The sequence below is a fragment of the Callithrix jacchus genome, chromosome 5 (assembly GCF_049354715.1).
Source record: "Callithrix jacchus isolate 240 chromosome 5, calJac240_pri, whole genome shotgun sequence".
Classification (NCBI taxonomy): domain Eukaryota; kingdom Metazoa; phylum Chordata; class Mammalia; order Primates; family Cebidae; genus Callithrix; species Callithrix jacchus.
This window is the reverse complement of record NC_133506.1, coordinates 87,086,073-87,099,345: the sequence shown is the minus strand read 5'-3', so window position 1 is coordinate 87,099,345 and position 13,273 is coordinate 87,086,073. Positions and strand designations below refer to the sequence as shown.

The 13,273-nt window shown below is 45.9% G+C and overlaps 1 protein-coding gene across 10 annotated transcripts in view; it reads right to left on the bottom strand.

Annotated features, from left to right (window-relative positions):
* The window catches only part of MYL4 (myosin light chain 4), a 34,547-nt gene that overhangs the window by 4,530 nt on the left and 16,744 nt on the right, over nt 1-13,273 (bottom strand). For 3 of the 10 annotated variants that reach the window (XM_054255970.2, XM_054255971.2, XM_035300286.3), the window contains 3 exons: nt 9,869-10,031; nt 5,500-5,611; nt 122-271 (listed from right to left, as the gene is read on the bottom strand). In XM_054255970.2, the coding sequence (XP_054111945.1) occupies nt 122-271; nt 5,500-5,611; nt 9,869-9,997 (391 nt within the window). In that variant the 5' untranslated portion in view covers nt 9,998-10,031. Of the gene's footprint in view, nt 1-121; nt 272-5,499; nt 5,612-9,868; nt 10,073-10,264; nt 10,393-13,273 lie in introns of those variants that run through there. The other 7 variants (XM_017972444.4, XM_035300293.2, XM_035300290.3 and 4 more) reach the window with 5 other exon arrangements.

The following is a 13,273-nucleotide window of genomic DNA, read 5'->3' as shown; positions in this document are numbered from 1 at the left end:
GATCCTGGGGGGCTAACGGGGAAGAAGAGAGAGCGCAGATGGCAGAGACAAATCTGGACAAGGAGGGAGCCAGAGACTGCAAGGCTGACCTGGGATAAGTCTGCCAAGCGGCCTCACTGACCTTCAGCCTTGGGCTTGCCCAGCACGCGCAGCACCTCGGCGTTGGTGGGGTTCTGGCCCAGGGCCCGCAGTACGTCCCCACACTGCCCGAAGGTGATCTTCATTTCTCCAGTTGGGGTCCGGTCAAACAGTGAAAAGGCCTCTTTGAACTCTGTGGAGAGAAGACCTGGCTGTACCCCTCGATTCCCAGTGAAAGTAGTGGCTGGTGGCCAATCAGCCTCCACCCAAGCTGAAGAGCAGGTAAGTGCGTTTGTTAAAATATTCCAGTATTTATCTTTGTCCATCATCCCAGGCCCTCCCTCAAACCTGTCCCCATCCCATATTCTGCCAACCCAAGAGGAGGCAGCCTGGTGCCTCCATGACCCATTCCAGGGCTAGGCCTGGAATCTCTGCTTTTGCTTGGTTGTTACAAAATTTGAATGTTGGGAGGCTGGGGCACAAGAATCTCTTGACCCCAGGAGGCAGAGGTTGCAGTAAGTTGAGATTTCACCACTGCACTCCAGCCTGGGTGACAGAGTGAGACTCCATCTCAGAAAACAAAACAAAAAAAAACGAATTCAAATGTCTCCCTGGCCTCGACCCCTCCCACCCACACATCCTGCTCTGGTGTAGGTGAGGTTCCTGATTGCTGAAATGACAGAAGAGTGAAAATAGCACTGGCCCGAAACTGAGGATTCCTAAATTCTTGTCTTGGCTTGACCTCAGAGCACAGGATAAGCTGGGCTGGGTCTCAACTTCCTATGCACACAAAGGGAGTGACAACTACACCCTACACCCTGGCCAGGGAGGTGACATTGTGTGAAAGCACTTTACAACATGATAAGACCTGCTGGAGAGTCAGCTATTATCAGTGCTGCCTGTTCCAGGCTGAAAGGTGGCTCCCAGGCCAGATGAGACAGAGTGTTGTGTTGCCCAGGCTGGAGGGCAGTGGCACAATCTGGGCTCATTGTAACCTCTGCCTCCCGGGTTCAAGCAATCTCCTGCCTTAGCCTCCTGAGTAGTGGGATTACAGGTGCACACCACTACACCCAGCTAATATTTTATATTCTTGGTAGAGACAGGGTTTCACCATGTTAGCCAGTCTAGAACTAATGACCTCAAGTGATCCACCTGACTCAGCCTCTGAAAGTGCTGGGATTACAGGTATGAGCCACTGCATCTGGCCAGGATTTAATCTTTTTCAGTCTTTAAAACAATTAGCATGGTGTCTGACACAAATTCAGTACTCAATAAATGTATATTAGTTAGTTGAATCTGAAGTCAGACTTTTTGATCTCCTAGCTCATTCAGAAGAGAGAGGTCAGGTTTAACAAAAGAGGAAGTCTCCCCAAAAGAAGACGTAATGATGCGCTGCGCTCGGTGGCTCACGGCTGTAATCCTAGCACTTTGGGAGGCCGAGGTGGGTGGATCACCTGAAGTCAGGAGTTTGAGACCACCCTGACCAATGTGGAGAAACCCTGTCTCTACTAAAAATACAAAATTAGCTGGGCATGATGGTGCATGCCTGTAATCCCAACTACTCAGGAGGCTGAGGAAGGAGAATCATTTGAATCCAGGAGGTAGAGGTTGCGGTGAGCCGAGATCAGGCCATTACACACCAGCCTAGGCAACAAGACCGAAACTCTGTCTCAAAAAAAAAAAAGAGGCCAGGTGCGGTGGCTCAAGCCTGTAATCCCAGCACTTTGGGAGGCCGAGGCGGGTGGATCACGAGGTCAAGAGATGGAGACTATCCTGGTCAACATGGTGAAACCCCGTCTCTACTAAAAATACAAAAAATTAGCTGGTCATGGTGGCGCGTGCCTGTAATCCCAGTTACTCAGAAGGTTGAGGCAGGAGAATTGCCTGAACTCAGGAGGCGGAGGTTGCGGTGAGCTGAGATTGCGCCATTGCACTCCAGCCTGGGTAACAGGAGCGAAACTCCGTCTCAAAAAAAAAAAAAAAGATGTAATGATGCTTAATAAGAGGGTGAGGCTGGGTGCAGAGGCTCACACCTCCAATCCCAGCGCTTTGGGAGGTCGAGGTGGGTGGATTGCTTGAGCTCAGGAGTTCATGACCAGCCTGGGCAACACGATGAAACCCCATCTCTACTAAAATACAAAAAATTAGCCAGGCATGGTGACGTGCACCTGTAGTCCCAGCTACTTGGGAGGCTGAGGCAGAGAATTGCTTGAATCCGGGAGGCAGAGGTTTTGGTGAGCCGAGATCTTGCCACTGCACTCCAGCCTAGGTGACAAAGCAAGCCTCCATCTCAAAAAAAAAAAAAAAAAAAATGAGGGTGAGGGTGAAACCTGAAGAGGAAGGTAATAAAAACAATGCCCTATGATTTGAGCACTTACCATGAACCAGGCTCTGAGCAAATAATTTTGCATAGAACACTTCATTAATCTTTATGAAAAAACTTATGCTATAGGTATTATTATCCTCATTTAAAAGCCAATGTAGATGTGACTTATGATCAGCCACTAAGGAAACCAAGGAAATGATGGGGAATAAGGAGGAAGTGGAGGAGATCTGCTTCTTATAACTGCTAATGCTCCAACCGATCACCTGGCCTGCTGGGAAGCCTGGTATGCACAAAACTAAAAATAAAAATCCACACTCTGAAGTTTAGGACTACAACTAGAAAAAAAAAAAAGCCAGTGTGATCTTCAGGTATTAGAGGTGATGTTCAAGGGTCCAGAAGACTTTCCTCAATACTTTCCTCAATACTCTGCAGTAGTGTAGTCAGCTGCTTACTACAGCAACGAGTCCAGTGGTAGTAACCCCTCTCTAAGAGAATACAGAAATTTGGAGAGGGATGAGAAGGAAGTCAAGGGTTAGAAGGTAATTCCTATGAGATTAAAAAAAAAAAAAAGCACAAAAGAAATTGGAAGGCCAGGCACAGTGACTTAATGCCTATAATCCCAGCACTTTGGGAGGCCAAGTGGATAGGATTGCGTGAGGCCAGGAGTTGGAGCCCAGTCTGGGCAATATAGCAAGACTCCCATCTCTACAAAACATAAAAACAATGGTACATGCCTATAATACTAGCTACTCAGGAGACTGAGGTGAAAGGACTGCTTAAAACCAGGAATTCAAGGTTACAGTGGGCTATGTTGGCACCATTGCACACCAGCCTAGGTGACAGAGCGAGACTTTGTCTCAAAATAAAATAATATAATTAAGTAAATTGGGGCATATCACCTAGAAAATATAAATCTTAGGAGGGATTTGAAAACTATCTCCAAATAGATGGAGGATATCTAGAGGATGCTGAATGGACCAGAATTTCTGAATTGGAAACCAAATATCTTCACTTTGTAGATAAGAAAATTAAGATTTAAAGAAGTGACTTGTCCAAAGTCTCATGGCCAATAGTGGCAGAATTAGGGCTAATACAAAAGTCTCCTAATTCCAAATTATGTTCTTTCCACTGTAACATGAGAAAATCATTATCAGCTTCACCAAAAAAACAAATGAAAAGATTGCTGGGGTAAAATTGAAGGAAAAACAATTCTGATTCAACAGTAGAAAAAATGTCTTCAAGGTTGGAGGGATAAAAGATCAGAATGAGTTATCCCCTCCCTATCAGCCCTGAAAATCTTTAGAAGAGAAGAGACAACCATCTGTTCCAGTTGGCCATTTGAGAAATAAAGATTTTAAATCATCAATTGATTTTCAAGTCCTCACTAGTGTCATTGTGTTTTTATATCCACATAAGTATATATGAAACTAAAACGCATTAAAATTGATTTTAAGAATTTCACAGCATCCCTGAAACTACTGACTGCAAGTGAGTATCCACTGAGTATTATAAAAACAAAGTCAGGCTCAATTCACTAGTTTCTAAATGCATGTGCCAGCTTTCATGTTGTATTTGTGGGTAAACTGGTGTCACTTTTTTAGAGAGCAACCTGGCAATAACCACTATAATTTAAAATGCACCATCCTTTTTTTTTTTTTTTTTTTTTTTTTTTTTGAGACGGAGTTTCGCTCTTGTTACTCAGGCTGGAGTGCAATGGTGCGATCCCGGCTCACCGCAACCTCCGCCTCCTGGGTTCAGGCAATTCTCCTGCCTCAACCTTCTGAGTAACTGGGATTACAGGCACGCGCCACCATGACCAGCTAATTTTTTGTATTTTTAGTAGAGATGGGGTTTCACCATGTTGACCAGCATAGTCTCGATCTCTTGACCTCGTGATCCACCCGCCTCGGCCTCCCAAAGTGCTGGGATTACAGGCGTGAGCCACCGCGCCCAGCCAATGCACCATCCTTTAACCACTGCTAGGAAGGTCACCTGGGGAAAGCAAGCTGATCCCCTTCAAATGGAAACAATCTGAAATTCTATCAATATAGTTCTGATTAAATTAAAAGGATGAATCTATGTGTGAGAGTCTATATAATTGTTTAAAAGAATAAAGTAGAACTGTTTGTGTTAATTGTGAAAAGATATCCAAATAATGTATATTAGTGAATCATTTATATTAAATCCAAGTATATGTTTAATAAAAGGTGGATGGTGTGTGTCACATGACTTGATTTGTATAAACTTTATATATTCATCATACATACACATAAACTTGTGTATCATTATATATACTTCTGAAGGGATACATAAACACCTGTTCACAGTTGTTGTCTTTGGGAGAGGCATCAGCATGAAAAAAAAGGACTTTTATTTTTTATTATTTACTTTTAAGTAATATGTGTATGCTTTGTTTTTTTTTTTACCATGTGTAAGTATTCATTTAATTTTTAAAAGAGAGTATGTGCTTCAAATGAGGGGTTTGGATTAGGTGATTTTTCAGGGTTCCTTCTAATGCCTATAATTTTATATCCTGGAGGCATTTGGTGGGGAAAACAGAGGGATACTGCAATGACAGTGAGTCCTGCTTTACATCTGGGGACACGTAGCATCACATGATAAAACATTTTGTTGTCCTTGCCACCATTAGTGGGTTAGCATCTTGGCAGACTTCATCATGGGAGGAGGGGAAGCTGGTCAACTAAGGAGGGCTTTCCAATAACAGGAACAGAAATAAGGCTTCCAAATATCTTAGATCTCTGGGATGGAGAAAAAAGGCACTCACTTTTGTTGAGCATCTATTATGCTCCAAGCAGTCTGGCAGAGTAGTTGAGAACACAGGTCCAAAATCAGATTGCCTGAGTTTGAATCCTAGTTCTACTGCTAACTGCCATGTGAGACTGGACAAGTCACCCCATCTCTCTGTGTCTCAGTTTTATCACTTTTAAACTGGAGGAGGTAACAATTGCTACATCACGGTGTTGTTATGAGAATTAAAGGAGTCAATCCACAGAAAGTGCTTAGGACTGTGCCTAACACATAGTAGATGCTCAATATAGGTTTGCTATGATGATGATGACAGTGACTACTATTACCATGAGAACAACAACTCCTCCTCCTCTTCTTCCTCCTCCAGGAAAGTGCAATAAAGACGGAGAGGTGGGGTTGTCCATACTCACCTTCAATCTGGTCAGCAGTGAAGTCTATCTGTAGGGAGGGAAATAGGAGTGAGGGCTGAGATTGCTAAAAGCAATTGTAAAGGCTCCCAAAGGGACACAGAAGCAGAAGTGGCTTTCACTACAGTCTGGCCACCTTCAGCAGGCCACTGATAAGTGGGAAAGGAGAACTGTCTCCTTTCCCACTTATCAGTGGCCTGCTGAAGGTGGTACTAAGGGTAAAACACCAGTCTCTTGATGAATGAGCCACAACTGACAGGCTACGAAATACAATCAACCCTCTGTATCCATGGGTTCTGCATCCCCAGGTTCAACCAACCCTGGATTGATAATACTCAAACAATAAATAACCACACAATAAAACATAATACAAAAAATACATAACATAAGAACTATCACATAGTATTTACAATATACTAAGTATTATAAGTAACCTAGAGATGATTTAAAGTATACAGGAGACTGTGCATAGATTACATATGCAAATATGCAAACTTTATATAGGAGACTTGAGCATCCTCAGATTTTGGTATCTGTGGGGGTCCTAGAACCAATCCCCTACAGATACTGAGGGACAACTCTAATGGAGACTCTAAAGCTCTCTCAAAACCACTTGTTAAGTGATGACTCCAGGTAAGAGGGAAAGGAAAGGAGAAATTCCCTGGATAATTCTAGAACCTACACTGAGTCCCTATTGCAATGCCTTTGCAGCAAAGGTAAATTCTTCATCCTAGCCATTCACAAACTGCCCTCACTGTTGCCCTTCAATCTCTTCCTAGTCCATAGTCCTCTGACATGCTGTACTTCTGCCCCCTTTGGGGACACCACTCCCCATCCTCTGACTCCTGTTTCTATTTGATTCTGATTTAAATCCACTCCCTTCAATGAAGGCTTCCCATACACCATCCCACTCCAACCCCTCCTTCAGCACATGTCCCTCATTAAGTACAATTTGTAAGACACCATTGGTTTGTACTGAGCTCCTACACTAGGCCCAACAGACCAAACCAAAATAAATTCACTGGTGCTGAAGTTCCAGGTCACCAAACCAAAACTAAGTTGTTCATCTAATTTTCCAAGAAATCAGGAAAATGAGAGATAATAGCCAAATCCCCAAACAGGACAGTTTTAGCCAGCATGATAAGAAAGTGCCGTCTGCTTTAACCTTTACAAGGAAAGTAACTTTGCAATGACCAATTTGCATTTTGCTCTTAGTCTCTGCTTTCCTCAGCTCTTCTTTGTCTATATCACCTCCTCTGCTCAGCTCATTGTTGCCAGATTCTGGACTCAAACATAAAAACCAGTCAGGATCTTTAAACTAAATGTGTTGTACTTTTGTCTTCTGACACACTCTTAGGCACTCTGGGACAGAAAGAGTAATTGGCATGGGCCCTCCACGCTTCTTAATTGCGTGCAGTCATGCCTTTACGTGCACTCTGTCTCCTTGAAGCCACCATTCACTCAGGTGAAGATTCTTGTTCTTGTTCACTGAAATGCTCAGCACATAGTAGGCACTCAAAAAATATTTGTTGAATGAAGTGATACATTTTCAATTTCCCCCTCATAATGCATAATAATTCAATGCTGAGTACAGAAGAGGAGAGTGAATGACAATGCCCAAGCAAGAGTCATCATTTTATTTTTACTTTTTTCTTGAAATGGAGTTTCACCCTTGTCACCCAGGCTGGAGTGCAATGGCATGATCTTGGCTTACTGTGACCTCTGCCTCCTGGGTTCAAGCGATTCTCCTGCCTCAGTAGCTGGGATTACAGGTATCCACCACCACACCCTCTAATTTTTGTATTTTTAGTAGAGATGGGGTTTCACTGAGTTGACCGGGCTGGTCTCAAACTCCTGACCTCACGTGATCCACCTGCCTCGGCCTCCCAAAGGACTGGGATTAAATGTGTGAGCCACCACACCAGGCCCAAGTCATTTTAATTTAAAATTCTGTATGTTACCTTGTGGTCCTTATGCACCCTACCCCTACCCCACCCCATCCCATCCCATCCCCTCTCTACTGGTGGTGGTGGTAACCAATCCTGGAGCCTCTTCTTCAAGTGCCGTCATTCCTAGTCCTAATTCTGCTGCTCTTGTGCTGCACCCATCCTGTCCCCTCATCTCCGAGAACCAATCTCCATTCACGAGGACACAGAGGTGGCAGCCATGAGCTGGGGATGGGTTGGGGCAGTGGGGAGTTAACTGGGTTGGAAAGAAAACTAGCTGTGGCCAGGAATAGACTTTGCCAAAAGTAGGGGTGGTCAGAAAGTTAAAGGAACCCCCTAGATGGAGTGAAGCCTGCTCTGCACTTAATCTCTGAGGAAAAGGAACCATTTGCTTTACTTTGCAATGCTTTAAGTACCAAGAATAAACATGTAAGAGCAACTAATGTAAAAACATAAAATCTCAATAGATGGTCATAACTATACATATCGGGCTTTAGTTTGCTTCTCTTCTATCTTGGAATCTTTTTTATAATTAATTTGTTTATTTGTAGAGACAAGGGTCTTGCCATATTGCCCGGGTTGGACTCAAATGCCTAGCCTGAAATAACCCTCCCACCTTGGCCTCATATAGGCATGAGTCACCTCACCTGCCTTCTGCTCTATCTTAGAGCAAAGAACCTTCTAATCAAAGGAACTGGATAAGTATAACACAATAATAGGGAAAATGGCTCTCATAAATGATACCTTTTTTTTTTTCTACTTCAAAGCAACTTCAGCACCCCCCAACAGACCCTATGAAGACACAGATGGGGAAAAGAGGATTGCAACCAGGGGTACAATTTGTCACAGGTGAAAAGTTGGGAGAGGAGAGTGAATGAAAGAAGTAACAGGCCAAGGGAAGGACACCAGTCTAATTCCACTAGGCAACTATTGCCCAGACACCAGAGACCAGGCCTGGCAACCCACCCAAAGGCACAGTCTTTATCGGAACAAATCAGAAATCAAGGTGAGGAGGGATCCTGAAGGGAGAAACAGTCAGCTTTTCCTGCAAGGCTCAGCTTGTAGAGGGAGGTGACGTATGACCTAGAAAACCAGCAGGTGCTTTCAGGGTCAACCAGTAGCCTCAGTTTCCCCAGAATGAGCCATAACCAAGCTCAGAAATGGAGCAATTGCTTCCATCTCTTGGCCAAGCAGTTCCACCTAACTCCTGCCCCTTATGGGGACTAGGTCTTTGACATAATAATTATAGGGTATCCCCAGCTTCGGGTACAGGAGGAATCCTCAGAGGGTAGAGAGGTCATACGATTAGGGCTCTGGATTTTGGTTTCCCTGCCTGCTTGTCACAGAACCTGGTCCTGTGCTCTTATTTTGACCTGATCCTTTGCCACCCCCAGCCCTATCCTAAGGCTGAGATCCCTGGGGGCTCAGCACTCACAACCTGTTATTAATAGCTCTTCATACCAGTAGCCACTTGACCTCTCCCATTCTGGTGCCAAGGCTTAAAACTGCTCCTCTCCAGAGGTCTCTGGCCCCTCCCTCTTCAGCTCACCCCTCTCCCCCCAGTTCCATTCCTTTAGCAGCTGGGCCAGAGAGGTGGGAGGTCTAAAATGACTGAGTCAGCAGGCAGAGCCCACACCAGCTCCAGAGAGAGGAATGTTTTGTGTGAGGAGAGCAGGGTGGGGCAGAGGAACCAGGCCCAATTCCTGACAAGACTGGAGAGAGGGTCTCAGCCTGGGGTGGGCCAGTCCTCTGTATGCTACAGATAGGAACCCAGGCTAAGGAAACAGAAAGAGAGGAATCCAGGCTCCTCTTACCTTAACCACAACCTCCTTTCCACCCTGCCCTCACCTGCCATAAGAGTGTTTGTCCTCTGTGAACAGGCAGGACATTCCCTGACTGCTTATATCACTTACTCCAAGCTACACTGGCAGCTGCCATGATGTGTCTGTTCTCCATAAAGACATCCCACTACCTCCTAGGAAAAGGCTAGCTAGTCTCTTTTACATTGCTATGGTGGTCCTCACAATGCCTTAAAAAAGGGTGGAAGGGTGGTTGGTTGTACCTCCCCCCGACCCCATTCCCAGCTTAGGTGCACAAATCTAGGGTAGCAGAACAGGTCTCCCTCAGAGCAGCACCTCATTATTGATGGAAAAGGTTTATGGCCCAATATCCCCCTCCTCAGCCCCAACACCCTCCCCACTGCCCCATGGGACTGTCACCTGTGGCATGGACGCCCTAGTCCTCATCCCAGTCCAGCCCACGTGAAGTAGATCTCTAAACTCCAGAGAAAAAGGACTCTGAATGTCATCCCACATCCATCCCAATGCCTGAGCCTCACTTACCTTTACACTCTTGGGGTCAAAAGCAGGTTCCTTGGGAGGCTCAGGAGCTGGAGCAGGGGCTGGCACAGGGGCTGGAGCTGGAGCTGTCTTGGCGGCCTCCTTCTTAGGCTCAGGCTTCTTGGGAGCCATGTTGTCTTGTTGGGATCTTTGTCAGAGGAGTGATCTAAGAAGAAACCAAGAGACGTGGCATCTGGGAGACGAGATAGGAGCCTGGGCCGCCTCCCTTCCCTTTTATCCTGCGCAGGAGCCCCCACAGAGGGGCTGGGTGACAGCAAGAGCAACTGCTGCTGACTATAAAAGGAAGAAACGCCAGCAGGGTGCAGCTGACAACTGTGTATTGTCACCAGGTTTGGGGCCACCAGCCCCCTCCCCTTCACCCCACACCTCTCTCTTCACCTCTAGAACAGGCTGATCTCTTCCTGCCAATTGGTGGAAACCCAGAAGGACCAGGAAAACAGACCTTCTCAAATATGCCAGAGCAGCCAGACAGATGAGCTGACTTGAGCAGTTGATAACCCTCACACAAAGCCCAGGGGAGGGGGAGGCTTTTTTTAGCCCCTCCTGAGCAGAGGGAGCCCACTGTGCATTCCTTCTAAGCCAAGATCCTTTAAGCTGAGAGCCACTCTGGGCCCTCAGCTCTGCCCAGAGGCCCAACTCTCCAGGCATGGAGCTCTGAAGCAACAGCTGGTCCAGACAACCCACACTGCCCCACACCCCACAACTCACAGGGAGAAAGCCTCCATTTTCCAGAGCAGGCATCCCAGAAACTCCACAGACCTCAGATCCCTAGATCTACCCCACCCCCACCACCTCAATCATTCATTCAACGAGTAGTGAGCCTTTAACCCATGCCTAGGCACCTAGGAGAGAAGCAGAGAGGTGTGGTAGAAAGTCAAGGAGACTGAGAGTCAGAAAACTTGGGGTCTAGTTTTCACTCTATGTCTAACTCATTCTGTGCTCTGTGTGTGTCGGTGTGTGTGTGTGGGTATGTGTGTGTAGTGCTTACTACTACCAGTACCAGCGCTACTGGTATTAAGTGCTATTCATATGAAATCTCATTAAATCTTTACCACGATCCTATAAGGTAGATACTATTTTGTTTGCTTGCTGTTATTGTGTTTTTTTTTTAGACGGAGTTTCACTCTTGTTGCCCAGACTGGAATGCAATGATGCAATCTCGGCTCACCGCAACCTCTGCCTCCTGGGTTCAAGCAATTCTCCTGCCTCAGCCTCCTGAGGCACTGGGACTACTGGCACATGCCACCATGCCCAGCTAACCTTTGTATTTTTAGTAGAGACAGGGTTTCACCATGTTGACTAGGATGGTCTCAGTCTCTTGACCTCATGATCCACCCGCTTCAGCCTCCCAAAGCGGTGGGATTTCAGATGTGAGCCACCATGCCCAGCCCTGTTTGCTTGTTTTAACAGACACAAGGTCTCGCTCTGTTGCCCAGGTGAGAGTGCAGTGGTGCAATCACTGCTCACTGAAGCCTCTCCTTTCCTGGCTCAAGCAATTCTCCCACCTCAGCCTTCCGAGTAGCTGGGACTACAGGTGGGCACCACCACACCCAGCTAATTTTGGGGGTATTTTTTGTTTGTTTTTAGTAGAGATGAGGTATTGCTAAATTGCCCAGGTTGGTCCTGAACTCCTGAGCTCAAGCGATCCACCAGCCTCGGCCTTCCAAAATGCTGGGATTACAGGTGTAAACTGCCACTTCGGGCCAGGTGGATACTATTATTATTTTCATTTTACACTTGGGGAGATTGAATCTAAAACTGGTTGAATAACTTTAGCCAAGGTCATGCAAATAATTAGCTATGAGCTGGGATTAGACTCTAGGTATGTCTGATTCCAAAGTTTATGCTTGAATAATGTATATGATAATCCAGTTGTGGGGGAAGGGCATACAAGTTTGTGCATTCACTGGAAAGGTCAGGATGGATACACACTGAACTGTTTACAGAGACACCTCTGGGGACCCAGTGGGCAAGGTGGGAGGATAACAGCACTTCACAGTTTTTTACTTTTTCACTTCCTGTATTAATGGAAATTTTCATAACGAGCATTTACTGTTTATGTAAAAAAAACTTTGAAAGTCAAACATTCAGAAAACTAACAACAAAAATGTGTATGTATCCACTACACAAAACTGCTATGTGCTGAATCTTTAGACTCCAGTTCAGAGGAAAAACGGGAATAAAGCTGAGAGAAGCAAAAAAAATCACTTTGCCTTTCTAGGGCCAGTCTCCTCACCTATAAAATAAGATTGCTAGACCACAGAACACCCGGTTGCTGTTAGCTGCTAAGCCTGCAATGCTGGATGCCCTGGAGCCCACACCTGCCCATTCCCCAGCTCTCTAACCACAGGCTTCATGCCCCAGATCATTGCTTTCAGAGCCAGAAGGATCCTTAGAGGTCATGTGGTCCCATCCTGTTTTACAGACAAGGAAGCTAAGGTCCAGGGAAACATTTAAGTTGTCTCAAGACATTCAGCTACTTATAGGCAGAGCTGGGCCAGCTAATTCTGGTTCCCAGGGTGCAGTGCTCTCTGTAGCACCCTGCTTTTCACTGCTTCTCCTGTAGCCTGTACATGCTCACTGGTGGTGGCATAGAAGCCTTCAAAGGAAACAGACAGGAAAAAGGGCCAGGACTTGCTCAAAGGGAACTAGAACAAGACCAGGGCCCAGACTCTAGTTCAGCCCTGGTCCTGAACTGCAAGGGCAGCTTCTTTGCTCTGTTTACCTCACCACCTCCCCTCATCTTCTACCTCACCTCTCTTCCTTGTCAGCTACCAAACTTGATCCCTTGTACCTTCACTTGAACTCTTCTGTAATCCCTGTCAGTCCTCTCCCTGACCTACCTCATTCCCCATGTGGTTTGGGAGTTTAGGTTGTTGGTGATGAGGAAGGAGAAAAAGAGGAAGCCCAGGCCCTCCACCCTCTCTGCCTCCACCTGCATCCCTCCCTGGACCGCATCCTGCAGAGTTTGTGCAAAAATATACAACCTGAGATTTCTGTAAAAAGCTGAAGGATAGAAGCTGGGAGACTCAGGCACTAGTCCTGACTTTGCCAGCCACTTCCCCTCTCTGGGCCTCAGCTGGCTTATTTTAAAAGGAAAAATAATCAGGAGCTTTCCCACCATGTTCAACAGAATCCTGAGACTCCACTGACATGCTTCTGTCTGCAAGGGACATAGAAAGGCCAGGCCTTGGAGCTCCTTCCACCACCATCACTTCAGTCACCACCACCCAGTAACTGGAGTCTGAGCTTCCACCTTCTTATGGTCTTTATTGTATTTCATGGTATCATTTTCTAATGGTTCCATGGCTTAACTTTTTTTTTTTTTGAGATGGAGTTTCGCTCTTGTTACCCAGGCTGGAGTGCAATGGCGCGATCTCGGTTCAC